The 24,333-nt window shown below is 36.6% G+C and overlaps 1 protein-coding gene across 3 annotated transcripts in view; it reads left to right on the top strand.

The window, feature by feature from the left end:
• The first annotated feature begins 10,969 nt into the window (after positions 1-10,969).
• Hltf (helicase like transcription factor) overlaps positions 10,970-24,333 on the top strand; it is a 67,309-nt gene continuing 53,945 nt past the window's right edge. For all 3 annotated transcript variants that reach the window (XR_005287390.1, XM_038347396.2, XM_038347394.2), the window contains exons 1-7: positions 10,970-11,144; positions 12,205-12,412; positions 16,531-16,697; positions 18,163-18,296; positions 19,044-19,141; positions 21,377-21,451; positions 22,488-22,679. Coding sequence is in view for 2 of the 3 variants with exons in the window: in XM_038347396.2 (XP_038203324.1) it covers positions 11,125-11,144; positions 12,205-12,412; positions 16,531-16,697; positions 18,163-18,296; positions 19,044-19,141; positions 21,377-21,451; positions 22,488-22,679 (894 nt within the window). In the remaining variant the exon portion in view is untranslated. The remainder of the gene's footprint in view (positions 11,145-12,204; positions 12,413-16,530; positions 16,698-18,162; positions 18,297-19,043; positions 19,142-21,376; positions 21,452-22,487; positions 22,680-24,333) is intronic.

The raw sequence follows: 24,333 nt of genomic DNA, 5'->3' as shown, positions 1-24,333 counted from the left end.
TGGCCCAGTCATTCCCAGTCACAGTAGAGAATGTGCCTCACCAAGAAAATTAAAAGCTCCAATTTCTGCTGTAAAAAGCAATACTGGTCTAAATGATGAATTACATGTGGAGGACGAGTCAAAAAAATCTAGTAGGAAAGAGTAAACGTATATTTTGGCAGACTTCTATTAACGATCAAAGACCAAAGCTAAGAGTCTGTATAAATGGCATTTTTATTGAAGGCTTATTAGACACAGGTGCAGATGTAAGTGTCATTACTCCAGAATCTTGGCATCCGAATTGGCCTCTTCAAGAGGTAGATGTTCAATTCCTGGGAATTGGAACCCTATCTCGTGTAAAACAAAGCACAAGATGGGTTGAATGCATAGGTCCTGAAGGGCAAATAGGAAGACTAAGGCCATATATAGCCAATATTGCAATAAATTTATGGGGCCGTGACCTGCTACAACAATGGAATACCCAGATTAACATTCCTGCAGTCTCAGGAACTCATAATTCTGGGAAGGATGTAATAAAGTACTATGCACAAAGGTCACCAGCCATTCAGGCTGTACAAGAACATAAAGCAACTAACAAAACTTTAGAGGTACCAACAGCCCTACCTTTAAAATGGCTAACTGAGAAGCCAATATGGGTTCAACAATGTCCTTTAGCTGAAGATAAATTACAGGCATTGGAACAGCTAGTACAAGAGCAACTAGATGCTCACCATATTGTGGAATCAACCAGCCCTTGGAATTCTCCTGTGTTTGTTGTAAAAAAGAAATCTGGTAAATGGAGAATGGTGACAGATCTAAGAGCTGTCAACAAGGTAATTCAGCCTATGGGCCCACTACAATCTGGAATTCCTTTGCCTTCTCTATTACCAAAAGGATGGCCTCTTGTAGTTATTGATTTGAAAGATTGTTTTTTCACTATACCTTTACAACAAAAGGATAGAGAAAAATTTGCCTTCACGGTGCCTACTTATAATTCTCAGCCTACTAGGAGATATCAATGGACTGTCCTCCCACAGGGTATGCTCAATAGTCCTACATTGTGCCAATATTTTGTAAGTAAGCCATTGGAAATAATTAGTAAGCAATTTCCCAAGTCCATAATTTATCATTACATGGATGACATTTTGTTGTCTGATTCAAATAGATACTTTAGAAAGGATGTTTGAAGAAATAAAGTCTTGCCTAAATGGGGATTACAAATTGCCCCTGAAAAGATTCAAAGAGGAAATTCTATTAATTACCTAGGTTACAGAATAGGGTTAGAGAAAATTAAAACGCAAAAGGCTCAAATTAGGAGAGACCAGTTACAGACTCTTAATGACTTCCAAAGATTGTTAGGAGGCATTTCCAGTCTGTGACCAGCTGTTGGGATAACACCTGACCTAATAGTTAATTTAAACAAAACCTTAGATGATGGTAAAGATTTGAATAGTCCCCGAAAACTGACAGCTGAAGCAGAAAAGGAACTGTCAATGATTGAGGAAAAATTATAGGAGGCACATGTGGATAGGGTGAACCCAAATCTTAGCTGCATTCTAGTCATATTACCTTCCAGAATTTCTCCTACAGGGATTTTAATGCAGAGGGAAGATATTATTTTAGAGTGGATATTTATACCTTATAAACCAAGTAAAAAATTAAAAATTTATGTGGAAAAAGTCTCTGAATTAATTATAAAAAGTAAGCTGAGACTTCGTCAACTAGCAGGTATAGATCCAGCAGAAATTATAGTGCCTTTTACTACTGAGGAAATAAAAAAGTTATGGGAAGACAATGAACCATGGCAAAGAGCTTGTGCTAATTTTGGGGGAGAAATTAATAGCAACTATCCCAAAAGTGATAGACTTAACCTCATAAAGAGAACTTCTTGGATTCTTCCTAGAATTGTACGTGATACTCCAATAACTGGAGCCCATACGTTTTATACTGATGCAAATAAATCAGGGAAAGCAGATTATAAGTCAGATCAGCTGATTTTTCCAACCCTTTACTCTGAGGATAAACTCTTATCATCAGTGGTTTGCACTTCTTAGGGATATCACTGTAGCATCCATTTCTCTTTAACTCAGCACTTTATCTAACAATGTTTGAAAGATCAAATGTTATTTCTGAATGTTATAAAATCAGCATATTGATTAGTTCAGTTGATATATATTTACTAATTATACTCCAAATCACCATTAACATATTACCCTAAAACTTTGTGATTTCATAAACTCAAGTCTTGCGAAATTTCTAATTTTATTAAACCAGGAAAGTAAGTTTTTTAAAAAATTAAGATCTACTTGGATGTTTTCTTTAGATCTGAGAAACAGGATTTGTAGTTTTTAAATCTTTACTTTCTAAAAGAGTATTTGAAATAGCAACTTAAACTTTAGTTTGTCTTTGTATGACTTAGGATATTTGCTAATTTGGTGAACAATGATTTACTAATAAGATAGTTTTCTACATAAAAATTAGATTTCGTTATACCAAATTACATGTAGAGTTGAAATTTTAGTCTTTTGATCTTTTACCCACAAAGTAGGCAGGAAGTGTTCACAATCTTTTCAATGTTAATTAGGTAAAAGAAAAAAAATGATAGTTTTGTCATGGTCATGGCAGTAACTGGAAATAATCTCACTTACATTTGCGTACAAAGGTAGACATGGGGTGGTGCTGCCTCAGGGTATAGGATGCTGGGCAGAGTCAAGAGTGGTAGTGCACACCTTAATCCCAGTACTCAGAAGTCAGAGACAGACAGATTTCTGTGAGTTTCATGCCATCCTGGTCTGTATAATGAGTTTCAGGACAGCAAGAGCTATACCATTAGACCCAGTCTCAAAATAACAACAACCAAAGCACCCTGTTCAGAAAGCAAGTAGGGGGCTAATCTCAAGCTGCTCTGGATTTGGCTATCTGAAGAACATTCAGTGAATAAAGTCATGAAAGAAAACATCCCCTGGTGCATTGATGGGCAGGAGTTGATTTTATTGCCTGTCTTTAGATATGAAACAATTCAGTTTGTTTCAATGATATATTGAAAAATAACTGACTTCTGGAAACTGCTTAACTCTGTTATTTATGGAACAACCTTGCCACTGTACATCATTTAAAAGCAGACCCCAACCAATCTCATTCCTCATTACGGGTTAAAGGAATCATTTGAATAGCTCATTTTTACTAGGATAATAGCAACGATAATATGCACTTTTAAAAATAATTTATGTATTTTTATGTACATTGGTATTTTGCCTGCAATTATGTCCAGTTTTGGACAGATGTGAACTGTCTTATTATGGGTGCTGGAAGTTAAACCCAAGTACTCTGGAAGAACAGCCAGTGTTATTCAGGGCCCATATTTCATATAAGATAAATTACAGGCAGGCTCATTGGCCACTATGCGGCTGTAATCCTGCCAAACCAGCAAGACAGCCACCTAACAAAGGCCAGGATGAGCTGATCCTTCTCCTTTGTTAGAAGGTAGATGGCCTGGGGAGAGGTGTTTTCCAAAGTTGGTGAATTAAGTTGCAGATGCTGCCCTAGCTCCATGTCCCCCAGAAAGAGAATATTGACCTTGGTTTACCTGGGAGTTAAAAGGTGTTTGGTATAATAAACACGGGTAGATCTTCAGGATGGATGAAGCCTGAGATGCCCTTCCGTGAAGACTGTGTGAAGTGTGTCCCATTATTTTCTCATGCCTTTGTACCGGCCCAGATAGGAAAAGATAGTTTCTATGTTGGGGTCTAAGGGCTCTTACAATTATTAAAATTCGGTACAATTTAACCAAGAAGAAACGATAGTCAGCATTAATTTTCCATCGCCTTTTTTATTCTTCCAGCATTTTCTCAAGGAATATATGTGTGATTATGTAAGAAAAAAGTTATAAATAACATTTCTCTTTTCTTATTTTCTATGGTTCTCTTTCTGTGTGTTTTTTGTGGGTATGTGAATGCATGTGTGGTAAATATTTTGTTCATACATGCAGGGATATACATACTGAAGTTACAAGAAATTGTTGGGTGTCTTGCTCTATCACACTCTTCTGTATTTCCCTTAGATAATCTCAGCCCCAGAGAAAGCCACATATCTTATTTATTCAGTATGTAATTATCAAACACCAAATATCAACGATTTTAGACATTTGGCAATAAATAGCATAATTAGAAAATTATATGGCAATTTGTAATCCATAGATACAATAGAAACACAAAGATTCCAGAAAAGATGATTCACCTACAAATGAATCTTCTGCAAGTATGATTAACTGTTTAGAGCTACAATGATGGTGCAAAGCTTAGAATGCTGCAATCCTGGAGCCAAACGATCTTGGCTACACTTTAGACTCCTTAATAGCCATTTATTGTTTTCCTCTGTACTAAACACATTTTTTGTGACCATTTGGTAAATCATTTGGAATGTACAAGCAGCACTAGTTTTCAATAAACTAAAATGATAAGAATAATGTCAACACCTTAGTCTTATTTTTTTGTTTTGTTTTGTTTTGTTTTGTTTGTCAAGATAGGGTTTTGCTGTGGCTTTGGAGCCTGTCCTGGAACTATCTCTTGTAGAGCAGGCTGGCCTTGAACTCACAGAGATCCACCTGCCTCTGCCTCCCAAGTGCTGGGATTAAAGGCGCGTGCCACTACCGCCTGGTCTTAGGCTTGTAATATGGGTTTTCTGTTACACTTTTTTCCACCTCTCTAACAGTCCCACCAAATGTATTTGAAAAGTGTCTTGATTAACAACTTTATTTGTTTTGATAGTACAAAACTTCATAAAACAATTTCAATTGGAATATAGCATTTAATGTTATCTAAACCTCTGTTCCCAGGCCATGTTCCCTGGTATTTGTTTCTCAATCCTGTTAAAGTAAATTGTTTTCTGCTTGTTTGTTGTTCTTTTTTATTGTTGTAGTTGACATTGATGTTTCCCAGGATGCCATGCCAACAGCCTGCCCTCAAATGCTCTAGTTCCACTGCTGGTTCACAGAGCATCATTATTTAAGACAATGAACACACACAAGCCACTTAAGAACTATCTTATTCTGGGAGAAGCAGAAGCATGAACAGTGGTGTATGCCATGCAGTCCTACATGGGAGGAGCAGACACATGAGCAGCAGTAGCACAACCAGGCAACATAAGTCTAAAACTTATGTTTTCACAAATCCAAAGAATTCTTGTTAGTTCCAGGGAGCCAAATTGACAAATCCACCTTAAACATGTCAAATATACCCTTCTCAATTCCTGGTCCTGAATTTTTTTTTCTCTTCCTAAACTTAACTTTGTCCTCTATTCTCTAACACTATGCCAGCTGCAAGAGACACTGGACAGTCCAGTACCACAAACCCTGGACAGGAGTAAAGTGACCATCTACCCCAGGATGTGACCAACACCCAGATTTATCAGTCCCCCCCAGGACAATGCCAACAAATAAGCAGGAAACAGTCCTGAGAATCAGCTTTCCCAGTTCCTTTAACCTGTTGTGCCTAATTTCCTACCTTTTTATTTTAAGAAAGAGAAGAGAATGTTAAAATGTGCTGGCCTGGTCTGTCACCTGGGTATCCTGTCTTTTTAAAGAAACCATGCATTCTCTGAACCCCACACCTTCTACCAAGGTGTGACTCTCTCTTGTCATTTCTTTCCTGAAGAGATAACTTCTGCTCTCTCTCTCTCTCGCTCTCTCTCTCTCTCTCTCTCTCTCTCTCTCTCTCTCTCTCTCCTTCCCCCTTTTTTCTTTCTCCCCTTCTCTTTTCTCTCTCTCTCTCTCTTTCTCTCTCTCCTTCCCCCTTTTCTCTTTCTCCCCTTCTCTTTTCTCTCTCTCTCCCCCTTTCCCTTCCCTTCCATAACCCACTAAATAAACGAACTCTCTCTCTCTATGGTATCCATTTCTCACCCATGGCTCCTCATGGGAACCGCTACCCTGCTGGCCAGCTGATATCTCTCACCTGCTGCCTCCCACCCACCTGGGAACCACAGAGGCCTCCCTTGGTGGTATTGGCCACTCCTCCTGGCCTGCTGCTGCCCCTCGTGGAACTGTACTGTTTTAACTAAACCATTTTATCTAAACCATAACACTTCATAATAAAACAAACCTCAGCAGATTAAAAAAAAAAGAAATATCTCCTTGTATCTCATCAGATCATTGTGGCTTAAAGTTAGAATTCAATAACAGCATTAATTGCAGAAAATCCACAATCTCATGGAAATTGAACAACACTCAACTGAACCACAACTTGGTCAAGGGAGAAATAAAGAAAGAAATTGAAGACTTCCAAAAATTTAACAAAAATGAAAGGACAACATAGCTAAACACAACGAAAACCATTGTGCCAAGAGGAAAGTTCATAGCATTAAGTGACTACATAAAAAATTTGGAGAAATCACACACTAATGAATTAACAGTATAACTGAAAGTCTTAAAACAAAAAGAAGTAAACTCACCCAGGAAGAGTAGATGCCTGGAAATAATAAAATTTATGGCTGAAATAAATAAAACACAAACAAAGAAAATAACACAAAAATCAATGACACAGAGAGTAGAGTTGCTTCTTCAAGAAAACCAACAAGATAGACAAACCTTTACTCAAACTAACCAAAAGGCTAGAGAGAATATGCAAATTAACAAAGTCATAAATGAAAATGGGAACGCTGTTACGGTTTAAATAAAATGCCACAGATCCCCGAGTGTCTGTCGTGAGAAGGGGTCCACAAGACCAAGCTACAGGTCCCTGAGTGGCAGCAGTGGGCAGCTGGCCAAGAGGAGCTACATTGGTAAAACGCTGTCGTTTCTCAAGTGGCCCATGGGTCATGAGGGCCACCCAGGCAGGGAGCTGTGCTGTGGGTGAGACAGAGACACACCACACAGAGAGAATGGGTATTTAGTTAGTGGGTTATGGAGGGGAAAGGGAAAGGGGGAAGGGGAAAAAGAAGAACAAAAAGAAGGAGAGAGAAAGAAGGAGGGAGGGAGAGAGAGAGACAGAGAGAGAGAGAGAGAAAGGATAGGTAAGGGGAGAAGTAGGCAGAAGGGAGAGAGGCAGAAGCTGTCTCTTTGGGAGAGAGATGGAAAAGAAGTAACTCAGGCTGGAAGAGGGAAGAAGATCTGCTTGTCTCAGGGGACTGGGAAGGGAGTGGGTAGGGCTTGTCTCTTAAAGGGACAGGACAGACCATTACAGACATCACAACAAACACTGAAAAATCCAGAGAATTCTCAGGTTATACTTCAAAAACCTGTACATCACATACCAAAATTAAATCAAGACCAGATAAACAATTAAATAGACCTATAACCCCTAAGGAAATAGAAACAGTCATCAAAAGCCTCCCAACCAAAAAAAGTCCAGGACCAAATGGTGTCAGTGCAGAATTCTATCAGAATTTCAAAGAAGAGCTAAATGCCTATACTCCTTAAATTGTTCCACACAATAGAAACTGAAGGAACATTACCAAACTCGTTTTTACATGGTTGCAGTTACCCTGATGCCCAAAATACACAAGGACACGACCAAGAAAGAGAATTACAAACTTATCCCCCTCATGAACATAGATGCAAAAATATTCAATAAAATGCTCACAAACTGAATCCAAGAACATATCAGAAATATCATCCACCATGATCAAATAGGCTTCATCCCAGAGATGCAGGGATAGTTCAATGTACACAAATCCACCAACGTAATCCACCACATCAACTAACTGAAAGAAAGAAACTACATGATGATCTCATTAGATGCTGAAAAAGCCTTTGACAAAATCCAACACACCTCCAGGATAAAGGTCCTGGAGAGATCAGAGATATAAGGAATATTCTTAAACATAATAAAGGCAATATCAGCAAATACATAAATAATACAAACTAAATGGGGAGAAATTCAAAGTGATCCCATATAATCAGGAACAAGACAATGCTCTCCATATCTATTCAATATAGTGCTTAAAGTCCTAGCTAGAGCAATAAGAGAACAAAAGGAGATTAAGGGTATACAAATTGGAAGGGAAGAAGTCAAACTTTTGCTATTTGCAGATATTATGATATTATACATGTGACCCCAAAAATTCTCCCAGGGAACTTCTATAGCTGATAAACAATAATGTGGTGTGACACAAGATTAAGTCAAAGAAATCAGTAGCCCTCCTATATACAGATAATAAACTTAGAATGAAATCTGAGAAGCATCTCCCTTTACAATAGCCAAAAGCAACATAAAATATCTTGAGTAATTATAATCAAATAAGTGAAAGACCTGTATGACAAGAACTTTAAGACTTTGAAGAAAGAAACTGAAGAGGATATCAGAGAATGGAAAGATTTCTCATGGTTTTGGATAGGTAGGTTTAACAGTAAAAATGGCAATTTTACCAAAAGCAGTGTACAGATTCAGTGCAATCCCTATCAAAACCCCAACACAACTCCTCAAAGACATTGAAAGAACAATACTCAAACTCATATGTAAAAACAAAAATCTCAGGAGAGCCAAAACAACCCTATACAATAAAAAGATATCTAGCGGAATTAACATCCCTGACTTCAAACTCTATTATGAGCGATAGTAATGAAAACAGCTTGGTACTGGATTAAAAACAGAGAGGTAAACCAATGGAATCAAACTAAAAACCCTGATATTAATCTACATACCTATGAATACCTGACTTTTGACAGAAAAGCTGAAAATATAAAATGGAAAAAAAGAAAACTACAACAAATGGTGCTGGTATAACTGGAAGTCAGCATGTAGAGGGATGAAAGTAAATCAATATAAACCACCATGCACAAAACTCAAGTCCAAAAAGGATCAAAGACCTCAACATAAATCAAACTACAATGAACCTCATTGAGCAGAATGTGGGAAGTAGCCTTGAATATAACACCAGTAGCACAGACACTGAGAGCAGCAATTAATAAATGGTGTCTACTGAAACTGAGAAGCTTCTGTAAGACAAAACAGTCAACAAGACATAATGGCAGCCCTCAGAATGAGAAAAAATCTTCACCAACCTTGCATCAGAGGACTGATCTTCAAAATATACAAAAGAACTCAAGAAACTAAGGACCAAAATACCAAAGAATTCAATCAAAAAATGGGGTACCAATATAAACAGAATTCACAACAGAAGAAACTCACTCAAATGGCTGAAAGATATTAAAGGAATTGTTCATCATCCTTAGTCATCAATAAAATGCAAATCAGAACAACTTTGAAATACTATCTTATACCTGTCAGAATGACTAAGATCAAAAACACTGATGACAGTTTATGGTAGAGAAGATGTAGAGAAAGGAGAAGGCTCTTCCATTGCTAGTGGGAGTACAAACGTCTACAACTGCTTTGGAAATCAGTATGGCAAGTTCTCAGAACAGACCCAACCATACCACTATCAGACATATACCCAAAGGAGGCACACTCATACCACAAGGAAATTTGCTCAACTGTATTCATAGAAGCATTATATGTAATAGCTTGAGCCTGGAAACAACTTAGATGACATCAACTGAAGAATGGATAAAAAATGTGGTACATATACACAGTGGAGTACTACTCAGCAATTAAAAAAAAATCTTGAAATTTGCAGGTAAATGGATGGACGTGGAAAAAATTATTCTGACTGAGGTAACCCAGATCCAAAAAGAGATATATGTTATGTATTCACTCATAAGTGGATAGTAGGCATAAAGCAAACAATGACCAGCCTATAGACTACAATCCCAGAGAAAGTAGGTAACAAAGAGGACCTTAAGAGAGACATACATAGATCAGCCTAGGAAGGGGAAATATACATGATCTCTTAAAACTTCCATCGATTAACTGATGGAAACAGATGCCAAAAGGCAAATGCAGAATGGTTAGTTGAGGAACTCACCACTGGACAGAGCTCATGGAATCCTATTGAAGAGATGGAGGAGCGATAACATGAGCAAAGGTATCCAGGCGGTGATGGGGAAACCCATAGAAAAAGTTGACCCTTACTAGTTGGAGCTCACTGACTCAAAACTTACAACCAGGAAACCTGCAGTTTCCTGAGAAAAACACAAATGGCCACAGCTGCCACCTCACCTTACATCAATGCTGGACCATGGTTGCCAATTTTCAGCAATAGAGTTGTAAAGTCCTATTTTATGGCTTTCTTCTACAAAGGGATGAAAATATCTTTAATCACAATAAAATAAGGTGGGGAAGGTAAATTATGTTCTCACTCGGGTTTTGAGAACTCAGGATCTCATATACATCTAATGTCAAGTTGGGAGCATAGGCCCCAGCCCCTAGCATCTATCCCAGCCCCCAGGCCTGGTCTGGACTCCAAATCCCAGTAGGCCAGGTCCTGACCCCTCCCTGGGGATGGGGTCAGGACCACTCCCCAGGGTATTTAAGTGATCACCCAAAAGAGGAACAAGCCGTTTTTTCTCCCGGGGGTCTTGTCTTTTGCGGTTTTCCCTCGGGGCCACCCGAGAGGGCAGATCTCCCATTAAACCTGGATATTTCTTAATTTAGCTTGTTTTGATTTGGCTTAATTGGGAATTTTTTGCGTGGGTAGGGAGCGCCCGTTATAAATATTCCTAACACCTAGGTTACTCGGAACAAACATAGGGAGTAGCAGAGGAAGGGGCAGAGTGATAGCGGGCATCCTACTCAGGACTCCGAGGAGAGACCCTGTTAGGCATTCCATTAGATAAGGCGGGCTAGGGAGAGTCGGACCTAAGGGGACATCCTTATAGTTTTGGGCTAGTGGTTGGAAGAAGTCTTTTATGTGGCAAGGAACCTTAAGCTAGGTTGCTCCCTTTAGAGGACTCCAATTTTTCCCGCCCTTGGGTCCCAAAAACCCGGACAGAACATCCCGGATGTCCCATCGCCTTTGAATTGCAGCATGGGGCGGAGCTTCATATCGTCCCATATTCTGATTGGTTAGTATTCACAATTTCTTCGTTTCGATTGGACAATCGTAGTGCTGATCACAAAACGTCACTGGCCTCTCGGCCCACTTAGTGGGTGTCGACTTCTAAATAAACCTACGGCAGGGTCTCTCTGGGGTCGAGCCTCGCTGTTCGGGTTTGCTTCCTGCTGTCTAGGTCGCGAAACCTTGAGGAGATTTTTCAAGCGGCTTGAGGGGTCCGAGGCGTCCAGATATCCCGAGGTCTCCGCGCTCGGCGCCATGTCCTGGACGTCCAAGAGGTGAAGGGCTGAGGATGTGGAGCGGGAGGCCGGTGGCTCTGCGCGGTCTCGAAGTGAAACCTGCGCTCCCCTCCGGGGCGATAGGTGCAGCTCGTGTTCCTTCTGCGGGTCGCTTGCGGGTGTGGCTCGGGGAGTCTTGGCCAACTCGGGAATTTGCTGCCAGCACTTCAGGAAATCTCCTTTACCGATTGTGGGGAATCCGAAGCTCCACCCAATTGGCTACCCTCTGTGCTCTAGGCATTGTTAGGAATTTCTGTTTTAACATCTCCGAGACAGCCCTACTCTGATGTCTCACAGTAATGTGCACAAACGAGCTAACATACAGAAGAACTGAAAGGAAAACTCCCAAAGGATAGCTCCGTGTGCTTTTAGAAGAATGACAACTTCTAGAAGGCTTCCAGCACACTTTTAATCATCTTCAATGGCTTTCATGCCTATTCCTGCAATCATTATGCTTAAGATCGAAGTTACCTTTAAAATAACAAGCTGGTGGTTAGGATAGCTTTCTATGATACCTGAGTTAAAATGTATTCTGTTCTGAAGGAGTAAAAGCAGTGTTATGTTGAAAATATTTTCATAGTCGAACCACCGTTCGACAGGAGGCAGGAGGCAGAGACAGGCAGATAATCTGATTTCAAGAACTGCCTTTTCTACAGAGTGAGTTTCTAGGTAAGCCAGGGCTACACAGAGAAACCCTGGCTCGAAAAACCAAAGCGAACAAACAAAAAACAAAGCATATTATATATAATTATGTTTTTATAAATGTTTTCTTCATTAGGTGGCATTGAAAACTTTGACATGTAACTCTAGCTTCAGGTATCACATACATTTTAATGTAATATAGTTTTTTCACCAGAAAAGAATTTCCAATATTTAACAGATCAGATTATCCTGGTAGCTTTCCTCACTCAGTTCTTTTTAGGCAATTTTTAAGTGATATTTGCCACATAACAAAATGTTGGGAAGTGATTGGCCTGAAAATACTATTTGATTGTGTTCTTTGAGAAATACTTGTCTAAGTTCTGTGGTTTTTTTTTTTTTTTTTTTTTTTGTAAAATAGGGATTCTGTTTGCAAGTATTTGCAATCTGTCCAGTATGGAACCCACGGAAATTTTTCAAGACTTTCATACCCAACTTTCTTTCCACGTTTTGAATCCCAAGACATTGCCCCTCCAGATGACTTCGTAACTAGTGATGAAGAGCTAGATTGTGTTTTATTTGGAACTTTGAGAGGTCAAGTTGTTGGACTACGATATTACACAGGAGTAGTGAGTATGAAGCGATACTAAGTAAAATTGTGGTATACTTATGGTTTTAACAGTAAATTATATTAAATGGTGATATATACAATCAATGTTTTACATTGAGTGACTGAAATATGTCACTCAAAGGCTAGTCAGAAATACCTTTACCATCTTTGATTAATTTTTTTTACATTTTTTGCCATGCTTACAGTATATAAAGCACTTTTGCCTACACTGTCATTTGATCCTTATAATTACTGAGGTACTCTTCCTTAATGGAAGATAGAGATGGTTAAAGAAGATCTAGATGGTTAAATGGTTTGCCCTAAGTGCGGAAAATATATGTTGAACTTAGGAAGTGACTTTGAATCCATCAGTTTTTACTAGATAAGTTAATTGTTTATTTTTGGGTTCTTTCCTTTATTTTTGTAATAAGAATAGCTCTTGGTCTTTTTTTCCTGTGTTTCTCTATTCTCAAAATTGAATGTGTGTTTAAATGTGTGTGTGTGTGTGTGTGTGTGTGTGTGTGTGCACATGCCCATGTGTGTAAGAAAAAGAAAAAGGGACAGATTGAGAATATATATAATTTTTTTCTGGACAGTAATCTTCATTATAGTCACCTTTGTTATTTGGATAATATTTCTAATATCTAATTTTTTTTACGAGAAAATTTCAAGCATAAAATCAAAATAAGATTCAGAGATTAGCAAGTATTTTCTGTATTTGCTTTGTTTTTTTCTTTGATCTTTTGTGAAAAATAGTAAATGTATCATTTTATATTAGTATAGTTCAGTATATATTTCTTTACAATGCAGTTTGGGGGCTGAAGAGATGACTCAGCAGTTAAGAGCTCTTGGCTGCTCTTAGAGAGGACTAGAGTTCTTTTCTCAGCACTCATGGCTGGCAACTCACAACTCCCTTTAACTACAGTTCCAGAGGTCTGATGCCTTCTGGCACACATGGGTACTCATAATAAGCTCCCACAGCATACACAAATATCTAAAAATAAAACACATATTTTAAAAAATTAGTTTTTACATTTTATTTTCATTAAAAGAATTAACAATTATATGTAATAAGTAATCAATAGTTAGATTTTGCTGACTATTTAAATTGTCTTGATTTTTATCAGGATTAAAACAGGGTTGATATATTCTCTCTGGCTGTTATGGACTATAAGGCCCGCTCTAGTTTACTGTTACAGATTTGTGTGTCAAAAACAAGGTCTGTTTTGCAGAATCTTACTGGTTTTGTTACTTTTCCCCTTCCCTTGTATTTTTACATTAAAACTTGCTAAACGATTTTTTGTAGTTGTTGTTGGGGGAGTGAGTTTGAGACAGACTTTAACTCTATAGCCTACGCTGGCCTGGAACTCACTAAGTATTCAGGTTGACCTTGAACTCATGGTAAACTCATAAAGCTCCACTGTCTCAGCCTTCTGAGTACTTGATGGTTTCAGAACATTTTTTTTTCAGTATGTATTAATTGAATTAATCAGGAGATACTTTGAGGGAATTCTGTGTTTCCCATTTGTCTTGCTTTTCATTCTCTGTATTTCTTATGTTGGAACATCTCATGTTGTTTAGTAATTATAGGAGATGTGATGTCCAGGAGATTACTTAGGGAAGAACAATTATTTCTTGAGTTTTTATAAATTCATAATTTTCGTTTTCTACTTAAGAGTTTGACTAAATCTAAAGTGCTTGATTCATGTTGATTCTCTGTATCCTAATGCTACACAATATATGGCTAGTGAAGATTTGATATCAGTAGGATTTTCTTTTCCACTCAGCTAAATTATATTTTTTTTTGCCTGAGGATTAAAAGATATTATTCTTAACTTAAAAATCTAATAGTTTCATTAAGATATTTGTTCTATAAATTTGTTTCTTACTATTTTCGAAAATTCTGTAATTATAATTTTAAATGTTTGCTTTATTCCAAAGCTATTTCTTCTTTAGAAACTCCATCTTCTCTCATTTACTTCCTCTGTCTGACTTGCTCTCTTTGCTATTACCTCTATACTATTGTATCTGCTACTGACTTGGAATATTTTTTCTTATTTGGGATCTTACTGCTCTCTGGCTCTCACATCTCTTTATGAGTTGTTATATTTTAGGTTTGTACTATTTCAAAATTTATATTGTTTTTTTAAAGTATAATTTTGTGAAGGATTAGATTATAGTTATTAATCTCATAATAGTTACTTATTTTTATCTTAGAATAATCTCTTTAACACTAGTTAACTAATAAGAATATATACTGATTAAATATTTAGCTCATTTTCCCACAGTATTGTATTTAGGTAATGCATTCATTATTTTAAAATAGATAAAATGCATTGAATTTTCACACCATAACTTACTTTATATGTTCTATACTTTTTTCTATAAATGTACATATATAAATTGAAATCATACATTAATAAAAATAAATTTAAACAGAAAGTGGTTAGTTACACCCGTTACAGTTATGCCACTGTTGTACCTAAGAATATTTCTTGACACACATTAATTATTCCAATTTGAATAGTTCATAGCTGGCTAAGACTGTTGATAACCCCACCACCATTACCACCCCCAGAAGCCTCCATAGCACCTTCCTGACCTATGAAAGCTACTCAGCAGGGAATAAATCAGGACCAACTTTATTTCTCCAGATCTTGTGGCCAGTGTGTGTGGTGTCTTCACACTTATCTTATCATAAAATTCTGGAGGGCAGCCAAGAACCAAGACAATATCATGTGTTATTTTGGGAGTTTCTTGAAGGCCAGTATCCTATACCTGGCACTGAACTTTAAATTTGGCAACCTAGGGATTCAAGTATGAGCATAGTTCCCTGTGTAGAGTAACTCTAAACTCTTTTATATAGAAAAACATTAAACACACACAGTATGTATAAATGTATATGTGCACATATGTATAATTTCTGTGTGATTTTTGTTTTCATACATCCATCATTTTAATTATGTCTCCCCTAACCCACCCTGTGCTCTACCCTCTCTCATCCCTCTACCCATTTAAACTTTCTAGTTATTCCTCTTTTCCTCTTCATATCATCTGACTTCTTTTTCCCACTATTAAGCACCCCTTATTGTCCTTTTCCGGTTTCCTGGATTGTGCAGGAAAGTCACAAGTATAAAGACTTGACAATAAGATCCATATATGATTTAGAACATGTAATGTTTGTGTCTCTGGGTCTGGGTTACTTTACCCAATATAATGTTTTTCATATCCATCTCTTGACTTGCAAATTTCATTTTTCTTTATAACTAAATAAATCCCATTTGATGCAGGTACCACATTTTCACTATTTATCACTTGATGGACATATAGGCTATTTCCATGTCCTAGCTGTAATGAATAGAGTAAATATGAACATGTATGTGTGCATGTGTCTCTGACTCAATACCATTTGGGAGCACATATATCCAAAGTTTAGCTATTTTGAAAAATGTAGGTAGTATTCTCTTCTTCAAGGTAGACTTACTGTACCTTTCATATCTTAAAACTTATTAGCTTCTTTTTTTTCTTTCTTTTTTCTTTTTTTTTTTTTTTTTTTTTAGACAGGGTTTCTCTGTAGCTTTGGGGTCTGTTCTGGAACTAGCTCTTGTAGACCAGGTTGGCTTTGAACTCACAGAGATCCACCTGCCTCTGCTTCCCAAGTGCTACGGTTAAAATCTTGTGCCACCAACGCCCAGCTAAAACTTATTAACTTCTTAATGAATATTAATTAGAAAACTAGAGTGGAAGAATCATTTTAAAATATATACCTTAATATTTCTGGTTTGAGCTGGGCCTCTAGCTTGTTGACAGATTGCTTTGTAGTCTTTACCAAGCCTTGGGTTCAATCTCCAACATAATATAAACTGGGAGTGGTAGCACATATTGTAATCTCAGCACTCAGGAGATAGAGGCAGAATGATCAAAGTTCAGTGCTGTCTTCAGTTCAAGATCATCTCTGGCTACATTGCAAATTTGAGGCCAGTTTGATAGACAAGACCCTGTCTCAAGCCAGCAGACAAAATAAAAAGAAAAACTAACAATAATGTATATGAATGGGCATTCTAGAAACAGTACAAGGAAATCAAACTATTACTGTTCATATTTATATTATTATTATCTGCTCCTTATTTTTACTAGGTAAATAATAATGAAATGGTTTCTTTACAACGAGAGCCTAATAATCCCTATGATAAGAATGCGATTAAAGTAAACAATGTGAATGGAAATCAGGTTGGTCATTTAAAGCGAAATCTTGCAGCTGCCTTGGCCTTTCTCATGGACAACAAATTGGTACAAGTGGAAGGGTATGTGCTTTTAGAGTTTGTTTTAGTAATTGTGATTTTTAGTTCTCTTTGAATATATACACTTTTCCTTGGCATCTGGAAATGTCGTGGTACCATACTTTGGTGTAATTTCAGACATGTTCATTTTCTTCTTTGACATTCCTATCTAGCTATCAAACAGTTGTACACTTATTTTCTTATTCTTACCATGGAAAAAAACAAACTTGAAAATCAAACTTGCAGTTGTACTTAGCTTCCGGCCTCATACTCCTCCAGATTCTGCATGACAGGTATGCCTTACCAGAGGAACTTCTGATGGTGGCCTTGAACAACCAACCCTGCCTTAGCCTCCTGTGTACTAGAATTAGAAATGGACACCATCATGCTTAGCTCACTTGCACATTTTAGAGTTTTCTTCATTTCTTACTGGAAATAAAATCAAGATATTCTACATAATTTCTCTCTGAATGCAGAACTTACTAAGAATTGTCTTTTGATAAATGATAGATCTGGCACATGTTGTCCATTGACTGGGACTTAGGAAGTGGCTGCCCTTTAGCGAGGGCATATACTCTGCCAGTTTTTACACCATTTTGTTTCTCATTGTGAGAATTTCATTTTTCATTCTGGTTACTTTTTCTCTTTTAGTGTTTGTGATCTTATTGTAAATATTTGGGATAGTTATATCCTAATCCTAATGCTTAGAATATTCATCCCACCTGATTTGGAATATAAAATAAATGGTTAACATCGCCTTTGCTTGATGGAGGAGGGTTGTTTGTCTATGTTACTTTCATTGGTTAATTAATAAAGAAACTGCCTTGGCCCTTTAAGAGACAGAAAATTAGGTAGGCGGAGTAGACAGAACAGAATTCTGGGAAAGAGAGGGGAGACGCTTCAGGCAGTCGCCATAGTGAGTCGCCATGTCTCTCCTCTCCAAGATGGACACAGGTTAAGATCTCTCCTGGTAAGCCACCCCTTGTGGTGCTATATAAATTACTAAATATGGGTTAAAGCAAGATATGAGAATCAACCAATAAGAAGCTACCGATAACGGGCCAGGGGCAAGGCAATATTTAAATGAATACAGTTTCCGTGTAATTTCTGGTATAAAGCTAGCCGGGTGGCGGAACACAGCCCTGCCGCTCCATTCTACATTTGCTTTTTCCTTTATAAATTTTTAGTGAACATTAGATGCTGACACTATCCTGTCAGATATATGTATTATTTTGCTTATTCTGCAATCTTGCTGTAAGTTGTCTTTTTTGAACTACTTTATCCTATCCTCTCAAGTTTTTTTGAAATCCTGTTATAAAAACACCTTTTTTTCTGATTGTTGATTTTATTTCTTTTTCTGTTTTTCAGATTTGCTTAAATAATCCCTTCTTGTTTTAAATTTTTGTGTTTGAGTGATATATTTAATATATTCAAAATTAGTATAAAAATAACTTTCAGTTTCTCATTTTTTTCCCCTTTACTATAATAGAGTAGTTCCTTTTGGTGCAAATAATGCTTTTACCATGCCTCTTCATATGACTTTTTGGGGAAAAGAAGAAAATAGAAAAGTGGTTTTAGATCAGTTGAAGAAACATGGATTCAAATTGGGTTCCACATTGAAAGGTAAGTTTGATACTATGAGATGCAGGGATTGTAAAGTAATTTGTTTCTTTTAGTTTGGTTGGCTAAAGTAATGTCTGCATAATACTTTAAATTATAACTTTTTAAAAAATCTTTTGAAGAATTGCTGACTTTTCCTTTTATATTTCTATTGAAATGATAGATCTGAGGAATATATCAATGTGTTTATTTTGTCACTGTCCAGCCATCATAGATTAGTCATACAACATGAGATAGTTAATCTTATGGGTCCACCATTATATGTCCAAATCAGAACATGTTTGTAATTATAGATTCATCCATACACAAAAAAATGCACACAAGGAGGGTCAATGTTCCCTATTTAATTTTCCCCAATATTAACCTAATTCTTTATTTTAAACATTTATTTTTAATAACTTTTTAACAAAAAGAACTGTTTAGTAGGGAATGAAAAGGAATTTGCCGTTCTTTTAGAATTTATTCAAATATTATGCAATTATTTTTAAAACGTGATTTTTTTTTCTTTTGGGAATGATTTAGTATTTAGCTTTTTTTTAGCTTTAGGGATATATTTTAGTAGTAGATCATTTATATACTTTTCTATATTCTTTGCAGTTCTGGAACTATCCATACTAGGCAATTATTCTGCCACTGAGCTACAACCCAGGACTATGGGATTTTTTAATACTGTTTGGTATTTACATTTATTTCTGGTACTTAATTTCTTTTTATTTGCTCATTTTCTTTTTTTCTTTTTGGAAACTGTAGATTTAGGATTGAGTTTGGAGAATAGTTTGGTCTCTGGAAGAGCTGGACCAAGATATAATAGGCCAGCTCATGTTGCAGTACAGATGACAGCTGAACAGGTAAGCTTTCTGTTGTTGTTTGTTCATTTTTATCTTGAGTCAAGGTCTCATGTAGCCTTACCTCAAAATCATTTTTGTCTTAGTTAGGGTTTCTATTGCTGTGAAGAGATACTATGACCACAGAAACTCTTAAAAAGGAAAACATTTAATTGGGAGGCTTACAGTTTAGGAGTTCAGTCCATTATCATCATGGTGTAACATGGTGGCAGGCTGTAAGACAGGCAGCTGGAAGTGGTCTCTCACTGGGCATGGCTTGTGCATGTATGAGAACTTAAAGCCTGCCTCCACTATGACGGTACTCCAACAAGACCACACCTCCTACGAGTGCCACTCCTTTTGGGGGTCAATTTCTTTCAAACCAACACAACTGTGTGGCTGAGAATGGCCTTGAACTCCTTGTCTTCCTGCCTCTGACTCAAATATTGGGATTAGAGGTTTGTCACCATACCTGCCTCAGGTATGTTTTTATCTTGTACTGAATATAAATTTTTAGTAATAAAAGGTTGCTGCCTAAAAAAACAGGATAAATATGTATGAGCTGGTATTAGTGATCTTTAGTTATGTTGTTAAAATTATAATGAAAACTACTCTATAGCATATAGAATGTAGATATTTATTTGCAAACTTAATCTTAAAAAGCAGCGATAAGAATTTTACTCATCCCTTTTAATTCACAGAAACTGGAACCATCCAATCACACACACACACACACACACACACACACACACACACACACACAGCACTTTTTGTATAGAATCACTGCATATCTTATATTTTAAACAATTTCCAAATTATATTATCTGCTATAAATAGAAAAGATATGTAATAGTTAGACTATTGTTTAGGAAATAATTACAAGGGAAGTCTATGTAGAGATGCTTATTACAGATATAAACATTGTATGACTCACAATATTTTTTATTAGCTACATCTATGAAAAGGAGGATGGGTTCACATTTATGCAGTTATACATAAATAAAATTATAGATACATTGTATATGTAATATTTTTTGTTTGAATTTTCAGAATGTCCAAGTGGTAATAAAAAACACTAGAATGTGAAAATTATTCTCACATTTCAGTAAGGTTGCAAATTCAGTATTAAAAAACTTAAAATCATTGATATTACTGTAATTATTTTGCGTAATTTTTAATCCAGGATGTTGTTAAACCAAGTTACTCTGAAAAAAATGTATATAGTGTTTGTTAATTTTAATATAAATAATTTGGAACATTAAAACATTTTTATGACTGTTTGTCCACCAGTAGTTTTAGACTAAAGCATTCAAACATTTTACATCGGTTTATCTACTAGAGGTATTCTTTTTTTAAAAAAAATATTTATTTATTTATATGTTATGTATACAATATTCTGTCTGTGTGTATGTCTGCAGGCCAGAAGAGGGCACCAGACCTCATTACAGATGGCTGTGAGCCACCATGTGGTTGCCGGGAATTGAATTCAGGACCTTTGGAAGAGCAGGCAATGCTCTTAACCACTGAGCCATCTCTCCTGCCCCATTCTTTTTATTTTCCAGATACAGTTTTCCTACATGTTGAAAGGGCATGAGCTTGTACGTGGTGGGCAAATCGTAGTAGGCCACTCCTATTAAGCTGGCATGATGTTTTCTAGATGACTGCTATGTATTCATATATTAATTTGTAAAGACATACAGTGTAAATTGCTTTAAAACTGAACTAGATCAATTTAAATGATCAGCTAAATTAGCTTAATATTAGATTATCCTAACAGGACATTCTAATAGGTTTCCCAAAATAGTTTAAATGCTAACAGAATCCTAGAGTTCTAATGGGAGAGAGAAATTGGCAGTTTAACTTCCTTCATGTTCTAGATTTCATGAAAATAAGACACAGGCCATAGTTCTCTGCCTAAACATGCAGGGTCATTTGTGCACATGTCATAGGACTTAAACTTCCACTGCTGTCCTTTCAGAATCTTTAGGATTAGGCCTTGTAGAGGGTTGGGCCAGTGCTCTCAGCACGGTATATCTATGGTCCTTTGCAGCTCTTTTGTATATTTATCTGAAATGAATACATTTACTTCTATAGAAAAATCCCCTTGTAATGCTTTTCAGTGAGTGATTTACTATCTCAGATATTTATTTTATGTATGCTTCATCATTTGGCTTATTCAGTGTAAATGATTTGAAACCTAGAGATTACATGTAATTTTCACTTTGTTTTTAATCAGCATTTATTATTTTTATACTGTAGCTCAAAACGGAATTTGACAAATTATTTGAAGATTTAAAAGAAGATGCCAAAACTAATGAGATGGAGCCAGCTGAGGTACAGAACCTATATATTTTAAAAAATTGCTTTATATTGTATATAAAATTTTATAATTACTTTGCTTTTCAACTGTGTGATATACTTTGAGCTTAACCATATTCATAACCCATTACCTCCTGCTTTCTCTCCTGAGTATTTCCATGGAGTGTTTCTTCTGTTTTTCATATCAGAAGGAATATGTTTATATTATATATATATGGATATTTGTATACACAACCCTAGGTTCCCAGTACGAGAGAAAATATGTGATGTGGGTCTGACTTTCTTTCTAGGCCTGGCCTTTATCACAAAATATTAATGATCAGTTCCGTCTATTTTTCTGTAACACACATAAGTTTGTGCTTTAAGGCTGAATAAAACTGTACGATGCAAATATGCTGCATTTTTTCATCTCTTCATTTATTGACAAATGCCCGATTAAACTTGGAAGAGCTCACTCACAGCTGGATTGTATGTTTATGTAGCTTTCCTAGATACCTTCATATTGATTGTGATAGTGGCTACACTAGCTTACATTTCCACTAACATTACAGAAAAGTTCCCTTTTTCCTAAGTCCTTGTGAACATATTTCTGTTTGTTTAAAATTATACCTGTTCTCACAACAGTGAGATGGATTCTTAGTGCATAGCTAAGGACATTGGGCACTCTTTCACATGTATATTGGCTATCTGTATTTTGCTTTTTTGGAAATTCCTGTTTTCTTCATTTCCTCATTTGTGGATAGACAGTTTCAATTTCAGAAAAGGATTCCAGAAACTCAAGAAATTATTTCTGGAACTGACTGATTGAAAGCAGTTAATGGACTGCCAAGATAGTTTAGAAACTGGGCCAGTCTCTGCTAGCTGCATGTTTGTTTTAGGGTTGGTATATAGAAAATATAAAGAACTTAATAATATAAATCAATTCAAATGTATTGAAATATTAACTGTCTTAGTAATTTATACACTTAATACTATAAGAAAATAACTCAGGTTCTACATATGAAAAGGGTAAAAACTGACTATATTTTTCTTTATGACATTGCATTTGTAGGCTGTTGGAACCCCATTGCTTCCACACCAAAAACAAGCTCTGTCTTGGATGATTTTACGAGAGAACAGTAAAGAACTTCCACCATTCTGGGAACAACGAAATGACTTATATTATAACACAATAACAAATTTTTCTGTAAAGCAACGACCAGAAAATGTTCTTGGAGGAATTTTAGCTGATGATATGGGTTTGGTAATTTTTTTTTTTTTTTTGCTTCAGTTAGGAAAATCTTACTTTGCAGTTACAATTTTCTAAAAAGAAATTGTAAAATTGAAAGAAATTGTACCGGTGTTGCCAGTTTAGGACTAGAGTTTGTTTTCAATGTGGATGTAAGATATATATTTTTAATTTTTTTTAATTAAAGTATAGGCTTCTAGGAAACCAACAGATGGATCAAAGAACAATGAATAGTTAAATTTGAGTAATAAAATACACCAACTTAATGAGTGTATAAGCATACATTCCCTATTTTCTTTACTTGTCAGAATTCAGGACAACCTATCTTTCATATGGCTTTCAAAAAGTAAATGATAGTGAGTTTAGTCCCCATCATTGCAAAAATAGTAGAACGTAAAGAAAGGCCTAGTTATTTCAGCTGAGGAGGCTGCACCTCATTTTGTGCTTTAAGAAAGAAAACCTTTGGTATTGGTAGTAATGTCAACAACAAGAGAGAAGCAATAGTCTCACAACCTTCTTACAACCTACTTAGCTATACTGGCCTATTTGTTTCCTATTCTGCTTCTGCCGCAGACCTGCTTGGCCAAGAGAGGCATCCTCAGCTACCAGAGAATGAAATCATTTTTAAGGACTATGCGGGTGTTCCAATAGACTTTGAGGTTATCTGGTTGGAGGGCCTACCACCAAGCTAAGCTAGGACAAGTTAGCTGTCCCTACAGGTTCCTTTCCTACTAGAATATGGATACTGGCCTCATATCATGACTTTACGTATGGGGCCAGCTTCAGTGTCACCAGGTCTGCTGAGAAATTTAGAAATAGTAATGCAGGTTCTGAGAAGTTTGACCTGAATCATGGACAGACAGGAGACATGAGATGTCAGATGGTAGCACAAGAAACAAGACAGGCATCTTGATAAGTTAGACTGGAGCCATGACAACAGTGAAAGAAGTTCAGAATGTGGCAGTAATAAAGTAGACAGAGGGAGTGGGACAGGGATAGGACAGGACCAATAGGCCTGATAAGGTAGACATGGAAGAGCACAGAAAACGGTATTGCCAGTGCGTAGAGCAGTCTTACATGCATCACAAAAAAAGTGGTAAGTGGAAGATAGAGTTAGACCCCATAGATCAGCTTCTGCTTAGGTGCTCCTGGGACTTCCCAGATAGAGTGAGGCCATGATGGGCAGTGACACTGACACAACCAGGTCACTCTCCTAGCAGCATCCGTCCCCATTCATAGGACTGTATTCCTGCTAACACTGAGGTCCTCACTCAACCTAACAGCAGGACCAAACCTTGACTTCTCTGACCCCTGGCAGTTTTCTTACTTCCTCTTTCATTTCTTCCCTTTCTCCATCCTGCAGATGAAATCTGGGCTTCATCTGTGTTAGACATGCATCCTACATACGCTCCTACATGTTTAACTCTCCTTTCCTTAGTGACTTTAGTAACAGTTTTTTTTTTTTTGTGGGAGGAAAGAAGATAATCTTATTTGAAATCATATTCTAGTTCAAATGCTGGGTATGCAGTACAGCATAGTAGATATTTGTGACTGGTTACCATAGCCATTCCTGTGGCTTTGGTCATAGAGCTCTCACTTTGAGCTCTATAATTTTACAGTATCAGGCATTAAATAGTTTTGAAATATTTAAAAGGAACAGTAGATAAAA

This window comes from Arvicola amphibius, chromosome 11 (genome assembly GCF_903992535.2).
Source record: "Arvicola amphibius chromosome 11, mArvAmp1.2, whole genome shotgun sequence".
NCBI classification, from domain to species: Eukaryota; Metazoa; Chordata; class Mammalia; order Rodentia; family Cricetidae; genus Arvicola; species Arvicola amphibius.
This window is presented reverse-complemented; position numbering and strand designations above follow the sequence as displayed.